The following is a 14,652-nucleotide window of genomic DNA, read 5'->3' as shown; positions in this document are numbered from 1 at the left end:
TTTTATTCTTGTTTTTAGAGATGGGGTCTTGCTTTGGCATCCAGGGTAAGTACAGTGGCAAGATCATAGCTCACTGCAGCCTCAAGTTCCCCCTTTTTTTTTTTTTTTTTTGAGACGGAGTCTCGCTTTGTCGCCCAGGCTGGAGTGCAGTGGGGCGATCTCGGCTCACTGCAAGCTCTGCCTCCCGGGTTGACACCATTCTCCTGCCTCAGCCTCTGAGTAGCTGGGACTACAGGCGCGCACCACCACGCCTGGCTAATTTTTTGTATTTTCAGTAGAGACGGGGTTTCACCGTGTTAGTCAGGATGGTCTCGATCTCCTGACCTCATGATCCGCCCACCTCGGCCTCCCAAAGTGCTGGGATTACAGGCGTGAGCCACCGTGCCCAGCCTCAAATTCCTCTTACTCCTTAACTTGCCCTTTTAGAATATGTACCAATATCTAACCTAGGCACTGGATGTAGTAGAATGAACCTGTAATGCCAGTGCAGGAGGGATAGCTTGAGGCCAGGAGTTCAAGACCAGCCTGGGCAGCATAGTGAGACCCCCATCTCTTTAAAAAAAACAGTAAAAAATTAGTTGGGCATAGTGGCACATGCCTGTGATTCTGGCTACTCAGGAGCCTGAGGCAGGAGGATCCCTTGAGCCCAGTTCAAGTCTGCATTGAGATATGGTCTCATTTCGCCACCACACTCCAGCCTGGGCAACATGGCAAGAACTTGTCTCGATAAAAAAAAAACACACATGGCCAAGTGCGGTGGCTTATGCCTGTAATCTCAGCACTTAGGGAGGCCGAGGCGGGCGGATCACGGGGTCAGGAGATGGAGACCATCCTGGCTAACACGGTGAAACCCCGTCTCTACTAAAAAAATACAAAAAATTAGCCGGGAGTGGTGGCGGGCCCTTGTGGTCCCAGGTACTCGGGAGGCTGAGGCAGCAGAATGGCATGAACCTGACAGGCGGATCTTGCCATGAGCTGAGATCGTGCCACTGCACTCCAGCCTGAGCAACAGAGTGAGACTCCTTCTCAAAAAACAAAAACAAACAAACCAAAACATAAACCACACACACACACACACACACAAAAACATCCCACACACCTAACCTAGGAAGTTATGCTTGTGATAAGATCAAGTAAGTCAGGTTTCCTTGCTTGTGGCTGAAATGTAATAAACCCTTTCTGGTCACTTTGAGAGCCTTGACCAGAAGTTCTGACCTAGTATTTAGCAAGTGAAAATGGGAACACAAATAAATGGATTTAGGGGGCTTACGGTGAAAACATGATAAAAGGGATTGGTAAAAAGTTAGGAGACATTCTCATCCATTTTACAGACATGTAAACTTTCCCAGTCACACAGCAAGGTGATGATAGAATGCAGAATGGAACTCTAGTCCCCCAATTCTGGAGTTTTAAAAAATATAGTGTATATAAAATATTTTAGACACACAGGCCAGGCACGGTAGCTCATGCCTGTAATCCCAGCACTTTGGGAGGCTGAGGCAGGTGGATCACTTGAGGCCAGGAATTTGAGACCAGCCTGGCCAGCATGGCGAAACCCTGTCTCTACCAAAAGTACAAATATTAGCCATGTGTGGTGGCGTGTGCCTGTAATCCCAGCTACTCAGGAGGCTGAGGCATGAGAATTGTTTGAACCTGGAAGGCAGAGGTTGCAGTGAGCCAAGATCGCACCACTGCACTTCAGCCTGGGCAACAGAGCAAGACTCCATCTCAAAGAAAAAAAAAAAGAAAAAACATATTTTAGACACACATAAAAAGCATAAAAAATAATATAATACACTTTGGGAGGTCAAGGTGAGCGGATCACAAGGTCAGGAGATGGAGACCATCCTGGCTAACACGGTGAAACCCCGTCTCTACTAAAAATACAAAAAAATTAGCTGGGCGTGGTGGCGGGCGCCTGTAGTCCCAGCTACTCGGGAGGCTGAGGCGGGAGAATGGCGTCAACCCAGGAGGCGGAGCTTGCAGTGAGCCGGGATGGTGCCACTCCATCCTGGGCGACAGAGTGAGACTCCGTCTCAAAATAAATAAATAAATAAATAAATAAATAAATAAATAAATAAATAATATAACGAACATCGGCTGGGCGCAGTGGCTCACGCCTGTAATCCCAGCACTTTGGGAGGCTGAGGCGGATGGATCACGAGATCAGGAGATCGAGACCATCCTGGCTAACACGGTGACACCCCGTCTCTACTAAAAATACAAAAAATTAGCCGGGCGTGGTGGTGGGTGCCTGTAGTCCCAGCTACTCGGGAGGCTGAGGCAGGATGAATGGCGTGAACCCGGGAGGCAGAGCTTGCAGTGAGCTGAGATCCGGCCACTGCACTCCAGCCTGGGCAACAGAGCGAGACTCTGTCTCAAAAAAATAAAAATAAAATAATAATAATAATGTAATGAACATCCATGTGCCCACTACCCAGCCGGAGAAAGAAAACATTATCAATACAGTTGATGCCCCCTTGGGCATCTTTCCTTGATCACATACCCTTTCTCTCCCACTCCCCCAGCCCCCCACCCCATTACCAGCACTGCCAAGGTATAAGCACTATCCTGAGATTAGTGTTTAATCCCCACATCTCTTTCTACAATGAGCATTTGACTGCCTTCTCTGCCTCCACCTCTCACCCAGTATTGCTTCCCTTTAGTCTAACACTAGCCTGAGAATGAGAAAAGTGTTTATAGTGGACAGAGAGAAACCCATAGAAAAGTCCTCCCTAGCCTCACAGATTAGCTCACATGAGTATCTGCTCTTCCATTTGCCCCCTTTTCATCTCTAATCACATAGTTTATTGACTGGGAATAAATGGGCTGGTCATTTCAGCCACATGTTGGTTTGGGGCCTGAAGAAAAATATTTTTTTTTTCTCACGTCCAAAACACCCATTCCTTCCCATGGAGGCTCCATATCCCAAATAAGAGTATAAACAAAGCTTTGGAAACGCAGGCAGGCCAAACCCTGTGCAGGAGGAAGTGGCCAGAGAGGGAAATCAGTCGCCAATGGATAAACAGCCAGGGCCCAGGGACCAAAGTTCTTATTTACACAGCCTCCCAGTGTTTACCCAGGAAGTGAGGAAGAGACCCACCCGCTGCACACTCCCTCATGCAGCCACGCTTCCGCAGAGCACCAGATCTTGGCACCCTCCAAGTTTAGGGCAGAACAAGAGCTGGTAACTCTTGTGGTCATTGTAGATATTGAGCTTCAACTGTGTCTTGAGAGTTTACCAGCACGGTCCAAACTGGGCTCTTCTGCTGTCACCCCAGGGCTGCTCCTTCCTCTGCTTTTGGAACTCTTGTCAGTAACAGTAGGTACAGTAGAAGGCTGGGCAAGAAAATAAGTATGCAGGCCCATACTTCCTGCCTCTGACTTCCTGTAGCTCATCGATGTCTCAGCAGTTACTTTTTTTGTTTTTTGTTTTTGAGACGGAGTCTCACCCTGTCGCCCAGGCTGGAGTGCAGGGGTGCGATCTCGGCTCACTGCAACTTCCGCGTTTTGAGTTCAAGTGATTCTCCTGCCTCAAGCCTCCCAAGTAGCTGGGATTACAGGCTCATGCCTGGCTCATTTTTGTATTTTTAGTAGAGACAGGGTTTTGTCATGTTGGCCAGGCTGGTCTCGAACTCCTGACCTCAAGTGATCCAACCACCTTGGCCTCCCAAAGTGCTGGGATTACAGGCGTGAGCCACCACACCCGGCCAGCAGTTACCTTTTCTGTAAGAGGTTTGGAGCTATAAGGTTTCTCTAGGTCTGAGTCTACAACCTCCAGGTGTGCTTCCTTCCTGTTTTCATTTCATTTGCCTTGTTGTTTGCATATGTTTCCACATTATGTACTACTTGGTACTTTTACCCCATTAGGCTTGAAATAACTTTACTCCAGTTGTCACTGTGAATGTAGCAGTAAGACACTGGACTATGAGAGTCAAGACACCAGGACCCTGATTCTAGTTCTGCTACTGCCTGGTTTTATAACCTTGGGCAAATCACTTAACTGCTCGGTATCTGTTCCTCCGCACAGTGGGGTTGATATCTGTCTTGTCCAGCTCATAGAGTTGTGACGATCACACGAGGTTGTATATGTGAAAGGACTTAGAAAAGGGCCAGGATATATTTTCACAGGCTTTTAAGACAGACAAACCGGCTGGGCACGGCGGCTCACGCCTGTAATCCCAGCACTTTGGGAGGCCGAGGCGGGCGGATCACAGGATCAGTAGTTCGAGACCAGCCTGGCCAACATGCGAAACCCCGTCTCTACTAAGAATGAGGAAATCAGCCAGGCGTGGTGGTGGCAGGTGCCTGTAATCCCAGTTACTCGGGAGGCTGAGGTAGGAGAATCGCTTGAAACTTGAGGGCAGAGATTGAAGTGAGCCAAGATTGCGTCACTGCACTCCAGCCTGGGCAACAAGAGCGAAACTCTGTCTCAAAAACAAAACAAAACAAAACAAAACAAAACAGACAAACCAAAGCTTGAGGCTTGCATGCTGCTTCTGCCATTTACTAACAGTTCACCTCTCTGAACCTGTTTCCCTACTTTTTTTCTTTTTTTTTTTTTTTTTGAGACAGGGTCTCTGTCTCGCCCAGGCTGGAGTGCAGTTGTGTGATCTCAGCTCACTGCAACCTGTGCCTCCCGGGTTCAAGCGGTTCTTGTGCTTCAGCCTCCCCAGTAGCCGGGATTACAGGCACCTGCCTCCACACCTGACAAATTGTTATGTTTTTGGTAGAGATAGAGTTTCGCCATGTTGCCCAGGCTGGTCTCGAACTCCCAGCCTCAAGTGATCCTCCTGCCTCAGCCTCCCAAAGTGCTGGGATTACAGGTGTGAGCCACTGCGCCAGGCCCTGTCTCCCTACTTATAAGATGGGACCAAATCTTACCTCAGAAGCTTGTGTGAAGATGGATGATCTCGGGTATTTAACGCATGTAGCACAGTGTCTGACGCATTGTAAGTGCCCAGTGAACAATGTTCTCTGAGTCTCTGTTCTTGCCCCTTGTTTGTCAGCTGGCTTGAGGTCCAGAGGGTAAATTTTTCTCCCTCCAGAAATGAACCAACGTTTTCCAAGTTGCTAACTGCTTCTCCATATTAGATTTTTGTTAATTTTCTGACCAGTGGGTGAGGTGGGATATCAGTATTGCTTGTTATAGATAATGGGCTAAGACCAGATGTGATGGCACATGCCTATTGGGAGGCTAAGGCAGGAAGACTGCATGAGACCTAGGGAACATAGTGAGACTGTCAAAAAAAGACTCTACAAAAAAAAAAAAAAAAAATTAGCCGGGGCATAGTGACATCCACCTGTAGTCCAAAGTACTTAGGAGACTGAGGTGGAAGGATTTCTGAAGCCCAGGAGGTTAAGGTCAAGGCTGCTGCATGTGAGCCATGTTTGCACCACTGCATTCCAGCCTGGGCAACAGAGCAAGCCCCTGGCTCTAAAAAAGAAAAAAATAATAATGGACTAAAGCTCAAAGATGTTAAACAACTTGATGCAATCATACAGCCAGTAAGTAGTAGAGCCTGGACTAGAACCCACACCTCCTGAATTTAAAGTCTATGTTTTTTTCCATCAGCTCATAAATATGTAAACTAAAGGAAATTGTGGAAACTAACCTTTTACTTATTTCTTTCAAGTCAACGTTGGTGAGGACTGTCCAGTATTCGACGGCCTGTTTGAGTTCTGTCAGTTGTCTACTGGTGGTTCTGTGGGTAAGGAATATTCATCCTCCCCCGAGGGGTAGACTGGGTTGTTCTAGTGAGGTCTGCCTTTTAGGCTGCTATCCTAGTTGGCTGATCTGAAACCATGTAGAATGGTCCTGTGGTTTTCACTTAAGTCTCTAAAATGGCTGGTATAATGTCTCACACCTGTAATCCCAGCACTTTGAGAGGCTGAGGAGGAGGATTGCTTGAGGTCAGGAGTTCAAGACCAACCTGGGCAACATAGTGAGACCCTTGTCTCTACAAAAAAATAAAGTAAAAACAATTAGCTGGGCATGGTGGCTTGTGCCTGTAGTCCCAGCTACTCAGGAGGCTGAGGCTTAAACCCAGTAGGTTGAGGCTGCAGTGAGTCGTAGTCACACCACTACACTCTAGCCTGGGCAACAGAGCAAGACTCTGTCTCAAAAAAAAAAAAAAAAAAAGTTTAAAAAGTCTCTAAAATGTCCTTCTGGTTCAGTCCCAGCCCAAGTTCAATCTCTGACTTGGTACTGACAGGTGTCCTTGACTGTCCTCTCCTACTAAGAGATCTTATGTACAGGAGTTCCCTGCAGACCTCCTGGGGTTGTTAAGATGCTGTATGTAAAAGCAATTTGTGAACTGCAAAGTGCTATAAAAATGGAAGTGTCATCATCTGTGAATCTGTCCTATGAAAAAGTATGGTAATTACCTTTAGAGGTCAGAAATACTCCCCACATATCTCCCACTTCCATTTGCAACTTTTGGGTTATCTCCAGGATTACTCTAAACCCTTTCTTAAATATTTATTTTCCTGTGATCCCCCACCAATATAATCATTGTGTCCACCCCCGCTGCCCCGCCAGTATAATCACAGAAAACAAAGAAGTGCACAGAAAAAAAACACAGTCACCGATAGTCACAGGGTTGGTGGATAACCTCTGTGACCATGTTGGTGTTTGGCCATTCTTTGGTGTGTGTGTTTATATCTGTATAACACATATACAACATCTATATTTTACAAAAGTGGGTTATATACATATCACATATATATGGTTTTATGCCTGCATTTCCTACTTAACGAAAGTGTCTGTAGTTTTCTACAGCTTGCTTTCTTGTGGCTCTATGATCATTCCATGTTGTGGATTTACTTGAGTTGATCTAATCTGTCCCTCTTCTTGATAATTTGGATCTATCTATGCTTTTATTGGTGTTAAAATCAGCACTGCAGCCAGACACGGTGGCTCACGCCTGTAATCTCAACCCTTTGGGAGGCCGAGGCAGGTGGATCACCTGAGGTCAGGAGTTTTGAGACCAGCCTGGTCAACATGGTGAAACCTCATCTCTACTAAAAATACAAAAATTAGCCAGGCGTGGTGGCGCACGCCTGTAATCCCAGCTACTTGGGAGGCTGAGGCAGGAGAATTGCTTGAACCTGGGAGGTGGAGGTTGCAATGAGCCGAGATCGTGCCACTGCACTTCAGCCTGGGTGACAGAGTGAGACTCCATCTCAGAAAACAACAACAACAAAAAATTAACACTGCCACAAATGCACTTGCACACATGGGTGTGTATTTCTCTTTTACTTCTTCTGGGACCTATTTGTGCTAGTGCTTTTTGACCTAGTGTGTCGGCACTATCTTTGGTCAATTGTTTTCTTCCTTTTTTTTTTTGAAATAGAGTCTCCCTCTGTCACCCAGGCTGGAGTGCAGTGGCGTGATCTTGGCTCACTGCAACCTCCGCTTCCTGGGTTCAAGCAATTCTCTTGCCTCAGCCTCCCCAAGTAGCTGGAACTACAGGTGTGTACCACCACACCCAGCTAATTTTTTTTTGTATTTTTAGTAGAGACAGGGTTTCACCATGTTGGCCAGGCTGGTCTTGAACTCTTGACCTCAGGTGATCTGCCCACCTCAGCCTCCCAAAGTTCTGGGATTACAGGCGTGAGCCACCGCACGTAGCCTATCTTTGGTATTTTTTCAAAGTTCCTTGACCATGAGCCATAGTAAGAAATAAATTTACACATGCAATCCAGGATACATATAACACATATGCATGCATGCATACACTCACTCACTCTGAAGCCAGAGTTTTACAAAAGAGCAGTTACCTTTACTGTTACTCTGATATTTTTTCTATGATATTTCATTAAATATATATATATACTAATAATGATGCACAAAATCAGTTTTAAGGCCTGCTAATGGGTTACTACCCTCAGTTTGGAAAATAGTATTTTAAGAGTAGCCAGTATCATGTTTATTTCCTGCTGGAGTAGGGTGGGAGGGAGGGGACTAATCTATGAATTGTACAATACAGCTGTTGAATAGGCAGGTCTTAACCTCTCACTCGGTTCCCTGGGCTTCTTGGAAGAAGGGGAAAGTGGCTTAGTAACTAGCTTATGTTCTCTCTTCCCATGCCCAGCAAGTGCTGTGAAACTTAATAAGCAGCAGACGGACATCGCTGTGAATTGGGCTGGGGGCCTGCACCATGCAAAGAAGTCTGAGGCATCTGGCTTCTGTTACGTCAATGATATCGTCTTGGCCATCCTGGAACTGCTAAAGTATGCCTGCCTGGCCTTGTCTCTTAGAAGAGCACCTTAGGCCAGGTTCCCATTTCCCTTTCCCCCTGGGCTTGCCTCCCTAGTTTCCTTTTCCTGCCGATGTGCTGGCTAGGATGTGCTCGGTGAGTGTCTCTGGCCATCATCTCCTTGATGGGGTCTTGGTTTGAACTGAGCCACTGCATGATCAGGGGCAGGTGCTGCTCAGATCCTGCCTCCAGAGTGTCCCTGTGTGGCTGGAGTTGACCCTGGCTGTAGAGTAGGAAGATCGGACTTGGTCGGCTTGGTCAGGCCTCTGGAGACACCTGGCCGCTCTTCCACCTTCCTTCAGCCAGTTTCCACGTCTCTGGTGCTTAGAGATACCTGAGGGAGGCAGCCAGCCCGGTAAGCTGGGACCTGGCGCCCTTGGCGCGTCCCATCCCCAAAGAGCCCCCAGACCCCTGACCCCCTTCTGACCCTAGGTATCACCAGAGGGTGCTGTATATTGACATTGATATTCACCATGGCGACGGCGTGGAAGAGGCCTTCTATACCACAGACCGGGTCATGACTGTGTCCTTTCATAAGTATGGAGAGTACTTCCCAGGAACTGGGGACCTGCGGGTGAGAACGCCCTTTAGGAGCCAACCAGCTCACCCTCAGCTGGCAGCTCTACTTCTCTGTCCTATCTCATGCCACTAAAAACTGCTTCCTGCCTCTTCTGCCATTCAGAATACCATGTCCCAATCTGAAGCTCTTGCCCTGATCTCTTTCCCTTCTTTATTCTGGAGGAAGGGAATGATGGGACATAAAGGGCCAGAGAAAGGAGAGGGGTCTCCTAACTCACTGTACTTTCCTCTTGGCCACAGCTGGGTTGCATCACACTATTCTTGTGTCTCATAAGCCTTGAATTTGGGGGTAGGAATTGGGACTCTGAAGGACATCTCAGGTGTTCTTAATGTTTTTGGGTCACTTTCCTGTTTAGCCTTTTGACTGAAAACTATGGACTCTCTCTCCAGAAAAGTACTTGAGATTTTACATCTGATATAGAATAGGTAATAGACAAGTCCCCTCACTGAAAAGCCCATCCATGAACCTTAGGATAAGAATCCTTGGAAGCTACTTCCTTGAACTGTTCCATCTGCTTCTGTTAGCATGAATGTGGTGAAATCAGCTGCTTTGCCATGCCCAGTGGCTTTTGGGTAAAAAAAATGGCACTAATTCAGTTGTTTGCCATGGCAAACGTTAGAATAAACGAGCATTCACTTTTTTTTGTTGTTGTTGTTGTTGAGACAGTCTCTCCCTGTCACCCAGGCTGGAGTGCAGTGGCATGATCTCGGCTCACTGCAGCCTCCGCCTCCCGCCTCCAGGCGATCTTGTGCCTCAGCCTCCGAATAGCTGGGATTTAGCTGGGATTATAGGTGTGTGCCACTCTGCCCGGCTAATTTTTGTATTTTTAGTAGAGATGGGGTTTCACCATGTTGGCCAGACTGGTCTTGAACTCCTGACCTCAAGTTATTCACCCACCTCGGCCCCCCAAAGTGCTGGACTTACAGGCACATTCACTATTTTGAGGTTACTGGGAAGGACATTCTTACCTCTCTCCTTCCCTCCACAGCACCCTAGAGAGGAAGCATGGGGGAAGTGGAGTGAGCATTAGAGCCCTCTGGAGTGGAAAGGGTTGTCAAGGATGGGTGTTATTTCTGTGACCCACCTGCCAGCCAGCTCTAACCCAATCCCAAGGTAGAAATCTTGTGCTATAGGGTAGGATATTCAATCTCTGGTCCCATCAACAGCTCTCAGCCAGGGTGTAGGCTGAACGCTATGTCCAGAGATGATTTGTCAGTGAAGTTAGATTTGCCAGTGAAGAGAATGGTACTAGCAAGATACCCCTGTTCTGTCCTGGCCCACATCATGGGCCTAGCTTGTCTCTCTTAGAACATCTTCCTTTATCCCTCCAGCCCCCATCCTTGACCTTCCTTCAAGCTTCATCCTTCAGTTTTACTTTAATGTCCTTCTTAATTAGGATATCGGGGCTGGAAAAGGCAAGTATTATGCTGTTAACTACCCGCTCCGAGACGGGATTGATGACGAGTCCTATGAGGCCATTTTCAAGCCGGTAAGTGGCTTTATCCACCCCTTGGGCTACAAACAGGGGATTGGTCGGTGGTCGGGGGGAGCAAAGCACCCCCACCATACCTCAGGAATCTCTCCTTACTAAAGCTGGTGGGGAGATAGAAGTGTTTGAACCCTGGATTGTTGTGTGGTCAGTTATGGGAACAGACACCCATATTTGTTGTTTCCTTCTATGGATCAGGTCTTCTGCTGGATACAAATGTATCTAGACATGATCTTTGCCCTCATGGACTACAGTGGGGAAGGCAGGCACATGCCCGGTAGTCTGTGATGAGTACTGTTTTTATATCTCTGTTTCTTTGGGCTACTGGGAGATGACTGTGTTCTTTTGGTAGTGGTATGTCTCCTTGGTTTTTCATGTTCCGTATTGCCTTACGTTGATACCTGCACATTTGAAGAAGTAGGGATTTACCCCAATCTTTGCAGACTGGCTTTGTCTGGGAAAGCCCTTCACCAGTCACCCCATCCAGAAATTCTGGAAAGGCTGTCTGGCATGTTCCATGGGCAGGCTGGCCTAGTGCCTGTGTTTTTGAGGGCTGATCAGAGGAATGAAAGACGAACAACTGCCTGGGCTGGCAGGAGGGTAGCCGGGGATGATTTCACAGAGATGCTGATGTTTAAGCTGGACTTTGAAAAACGAGGAGGTGCCCATGTGAAGAAAGAGGTGATGGCAGTAAGGGTGGCATTTAGTAGAAGGAACAGCACCAGCAGAAGTGCAGAGGTACCAGTGTGGCAGCATGTAGGCCAGTGTGGTATATGGGAGGAATGCTGAAGGAGGTGGTGGGAAGTATATGCTGGGCTCACTATTTCAAAGGGAGCCTTGAATGCCATGCCAAGGAGTTAAATCTTCACTTACAAACAATAAGAAACTGTTTAACCTGATAAGGTCAGGTAGTCATTCAGCAAACCCTGACTACCTACTACGTGCCTAGTATTTAATAAGGGCTACAGAAGTGGGAGTTGTGGTCTCGGTCTCAGTAATGTTAGACTCTGCTTGTGAGAATAAGATAAACTAAAAGTGCTTGCTCATAATGTAAGGCTCCAAGTCTGTAAAACCGAATGAGTAGAGTAGATGCAGCTAAGGGTCAGGAAGGCTTCCTGAAGGAAGTGGCACTAGAGCTTGGGCAATAGAAGAAGAGATATAGGGAGTTGACAGGGAGGCCATTCTAGGTTCAGTGTTACTAGAGTTAGAAGGGTCTTAGAGAACTTTTCAAATTGGAAAACTGAAATCCCAAGTGGGGAAGCAAGAGCTTCAGCCTGGCACTCCCTTTTCTCTCCCACGTAGCATGAGGGAGAGTGGAAAGGTAGGAGTGGGTGGGAAAGTGTTGCACCCAGCCTTTCCACCCCAAACCTCCTATTGCTTTCTTGAGGTTGGTGGTGACCAGGATGTATCATTTTAGGTCATGTCCAAAGTAATGGAGATGTTCCAGCCTAGCGCGGTGGTCTTACAGTGTGGCTCAGACTCCCTGTCTGGGGATCGGTTAGGTTGCTTCAATCTAACCATCAAAGGTGAGACCAGGTAGCACAAGGATGGGTGGGCGGGGTCCTGCTTGGTGCTCCTGTAACTCAGCACCCCTTCTTCCACCAAAGGGCATGCCAAGTGTGTGGAATTTGTCAAGAGCTTTAACCTGCCTATGCTGATGCTGGGAGGTGGTGGTTACACCATTCGTAATGTTGCCCGGTGCTGGACATACGAGACAGCTGTGGCCCTGGATACGGAGATCCCTAATGGTAATAGCTGCAGGGCCAGGTTTGGCTGGGCTGGGTGGGAGCTGGAGCTCATCTGTCCTTAAGTTTATAACCCCTTCCCCATTGGTCATATGACTACTGTTCTTCTGATACTAGTCACTGAGTCCCCTGCCTGTCCTCTTGTGATCAGCAGACCATAACCATCACTTTTTCGCTAGTCCTTTTTAGCTCTGTCCCCGCTCCCTCCTGCTTTTGGTCTGGACAAAGTTCTCAGTGGTAATTCACAGCTTTGGAATTTCTGCTCTGTAGAGTAACTGGAGTAGTGAGTGAAGGGAGCGTTCATAATGAGCATGGGCTCAAGTGTCCTAAACCAGGAACATGGACCTTCTCCTAGTGACATATACACCACTGGTATAGACCTAGGAGAGTGATGTTAAAAAGATGGAAATCCCATAGGTACCCGTGTCTCACCGTGTCTTGGAGGCATTCTCCTCTGTTTGACAGATGGATCAACGGGCCCAGAGAAACCTACAAATGCTTTAGGGTGCTTACGTGCAAATGGTTCGGGTGCAGTGACCAGGTCTCTTAATGGTCTTCTCCTCTGCCCCAATCAGAGCTTCCATACAACGACTACTTTGAATACTTTGGACCAGATTTCAAGCTCCACATCAGTCCTTCCAACATGACTAACCAGAACACGAATGAGTACCTGGAAAAGATCAAGTGAGTATATCCTCCGGCCACCCCTTGGTTGAACATTCCTGACTTTGGTTTGTCCCTGACCAGAGCCCTGCTACTCTCTCCCATTGGCCACAGACAGCGGCTCTTTGAGAACCTTAGAATGCTGCCGCATGCACCTGGAGTCCAAATGCAGGCGATTCCTGAGGACGCCATCCCTGAGGAGAGTGGCGATGAGGACGAAGAAGACCCTGACAAGCGCATCTCGAGTAAGACCTAAACCAAGAGCCCTATGCCTTCCACTCAGTAGGCAGCTCCCACTTCCACCACCATTCCTGGCTGCACACACTCCAAGCTCCCCACCTTGGAGAAATCTGTTTCCAGTTCCAGTGCCTGTAGGAACAGGTTAGGGAGCCCGAGTTCCTCCCTCTTCTCTGGTTCCCTTTCCCTTGGTGTCTCGTGGAGGGCCTGCAGGGAAGCACTGGGCAGATGCTGAGCTAGATCGGCACCCGCCTGCTGTCTCACCCGTGCTTCCCACTCCCTCCCAGTCTGCTCCTCCGACAAACGAATTGCCTGTGAGGAAGAGTTCTCCGATTCTGAAGAGGAGGGAGAGGGGGGCCGCAAGAACTCTTCCAACTTCAAAAAAGCCAAGAGAGTCAAAACAGAAGATGAAAAAGAGAAAGACCCAGAGGAGAAGAAAGGTGGGTTTGGGTTCAGCCGGGACTTGGGTCTTGAGCCTGAGAGGATGAATCTATGTAGGGCAGTGGGAGGAGGGAGTGACTCAGGCCCTGCCAGCTCCTGTGGGGCTCTTCCTCAGTTCCTTGAGACTTTCAATGGCTCCCAGAAGTGGCAGGGCCCACAAAACAATGAACCTCTACTGGCCAAGCACGGCTCTCACATACCACCCAAGCCCTTTTCCCAGCACTGCACCCCAGTTTCCCAGGGGGCTGCCTCCGCCCACCAGGTTCTGGCTGTAGCAGGCTGGGAAACCGGTCCAACCTGTTCTCAACAGGGCTCACTGGGAGGACCAGGGATGGGCTTTTCTCTCTTTTATGTCCAGTGAGCGTAGTGTTGGGGAAGGGGTCTCAGGGTAAATGAAGACCTCATGGGTCTTTCCAGAGGTGCTGCCCTTGGCCATCCCTGTACTCTTGTGTTCTAGAAGTCACAGAAGAGGAGAAAACCAAGGAGGAAAAGCCAGAAGCCAAAGGGTGAGGAAGGAGCTGCCTGCAGCCATCTCCCTGGCATTGGAGCACCAGCCTCTTTGTCCCACCACTCTGAAGAAAGGCACAGGGACAGCTGGTCCAGCTTACAAAGGCCTCTTTCAGGGACCAGTCTGTCCAGCTCTGCAGTTCTAGGCAGAGCTAGGAGCCCCAGCCCCCAGTAGTCACCTGGGATCCTGTGAAAGTCACTGTCTCTGCACTTTTGCCCCAAGGCTCTGGGCTGGGTCATCTCATGCCAGTCTCTGCTCTCTCCACAGGGTCAAAGGGGAAGGTCAAGTTGGCCGAACAGACCTCTCCAGCTCTGGCTTTCCTGCTGAGTCCCTCCACCTTTCTCCCCCAACCCTCAGATTTTATATTTTCTATTTCTCTGTGTATTTTATAAGGAGAGAGAGTATAAATATCCCCAGGGACAGAAACCAAGGCCCTGAGCCCCAGGGCAGCTGTGCTGGGTGAACTCTTCCAGGGGCCACGTTGCCACCCATTCTTCCCAGTTCTTAACCTTTGAACCATAAAGGGTGCCAGGTCTGGGCGAAAGGATGCTTTTATGCAACCATTAAGACAAATCCTGAAATGCGAAGTGCCTTGCTTAGTAGGCTTTGGAAAGGTGCCCCTTATTGAATAATTCTAGAAGGGGTGGCTGGTCTTCAGGATCTTCCTGTTCTTTTCAGGCTCCTAAGGTAACATCAGCCATTTTTAGATTGGTTCTGTTTTCATACAC

At 48.3% G+C, this 14,652-nt stretch overlaps 1 protein-coding gene across 1 annotated transcript in view; it reads left to right on the top strand.

The window, feature by feature from the left end:
* Positions 1–14,221, top strand: part of HDAC1 (histone deacetylase 1) — an 18,576-nt gene extending 4,355 nt beyond the window's left edge. The window contains exons 2-11 of the mRNA XM_017864805.1: positions 5,637–5,711; positions 8,097–8,235; positions 8,694–8,835; positions 10,238–10,330; positions 11,748–11,856; positions 11,938–12,078; positions 12,651–12,759; positions 12,853–12,983; positions 13,263–13,415; positions 13,874–14,221. Of these exons, the coding sequence (XP_017720294.1) occupies positions 5,637–5,711; positions 8,097–8,235; positions 8,694–8,835; positions 10,238–10,330; positions 11,748–11,856; positions 11,938–12,078; positions 12,651–12,759; positions 12,853–12,983; positions 13,263–13,415; positions 13,874–13,926 (1,145 nt within the window). The 3' untranslated portion in view covers positions 13,927–14,221. The remainder of the gene's footprint in view (positions 1–5,636; positions 5,712–8,096; positions 8,236–8,693; positions 8,836–10,237; positions 10,331–11,747; positions 11,857–11,937; positions 12,079–12,650; positions 12,760–12,852; positions 12,984–13,262; positions 13,416–13,873) is intronic.
* Positions 14,222–14,652: the final 431 nt, after the last annotated feature.

Source organism: Rhinopithecus bieti, unplaced genomic scaffold (assembly GCF_001698545.2).
Source record: "Rhinopithecus bieti isolate Rb0 unplaced genomic scaffold, ASM169854v2 scaffold_80350, whole genome shotgun sequence".
Lineage (NCBI taxonomy): Eukaryota > Metazoa > Chordata > Mammalia > Primates > Cercopithecidae > Rhinopithecus > Rhinopithecus bieti.
Note: the sequence above shows the minus strand (reverse complement) of the source record. Positions and strands in the feature narration are given on the sequence as shown.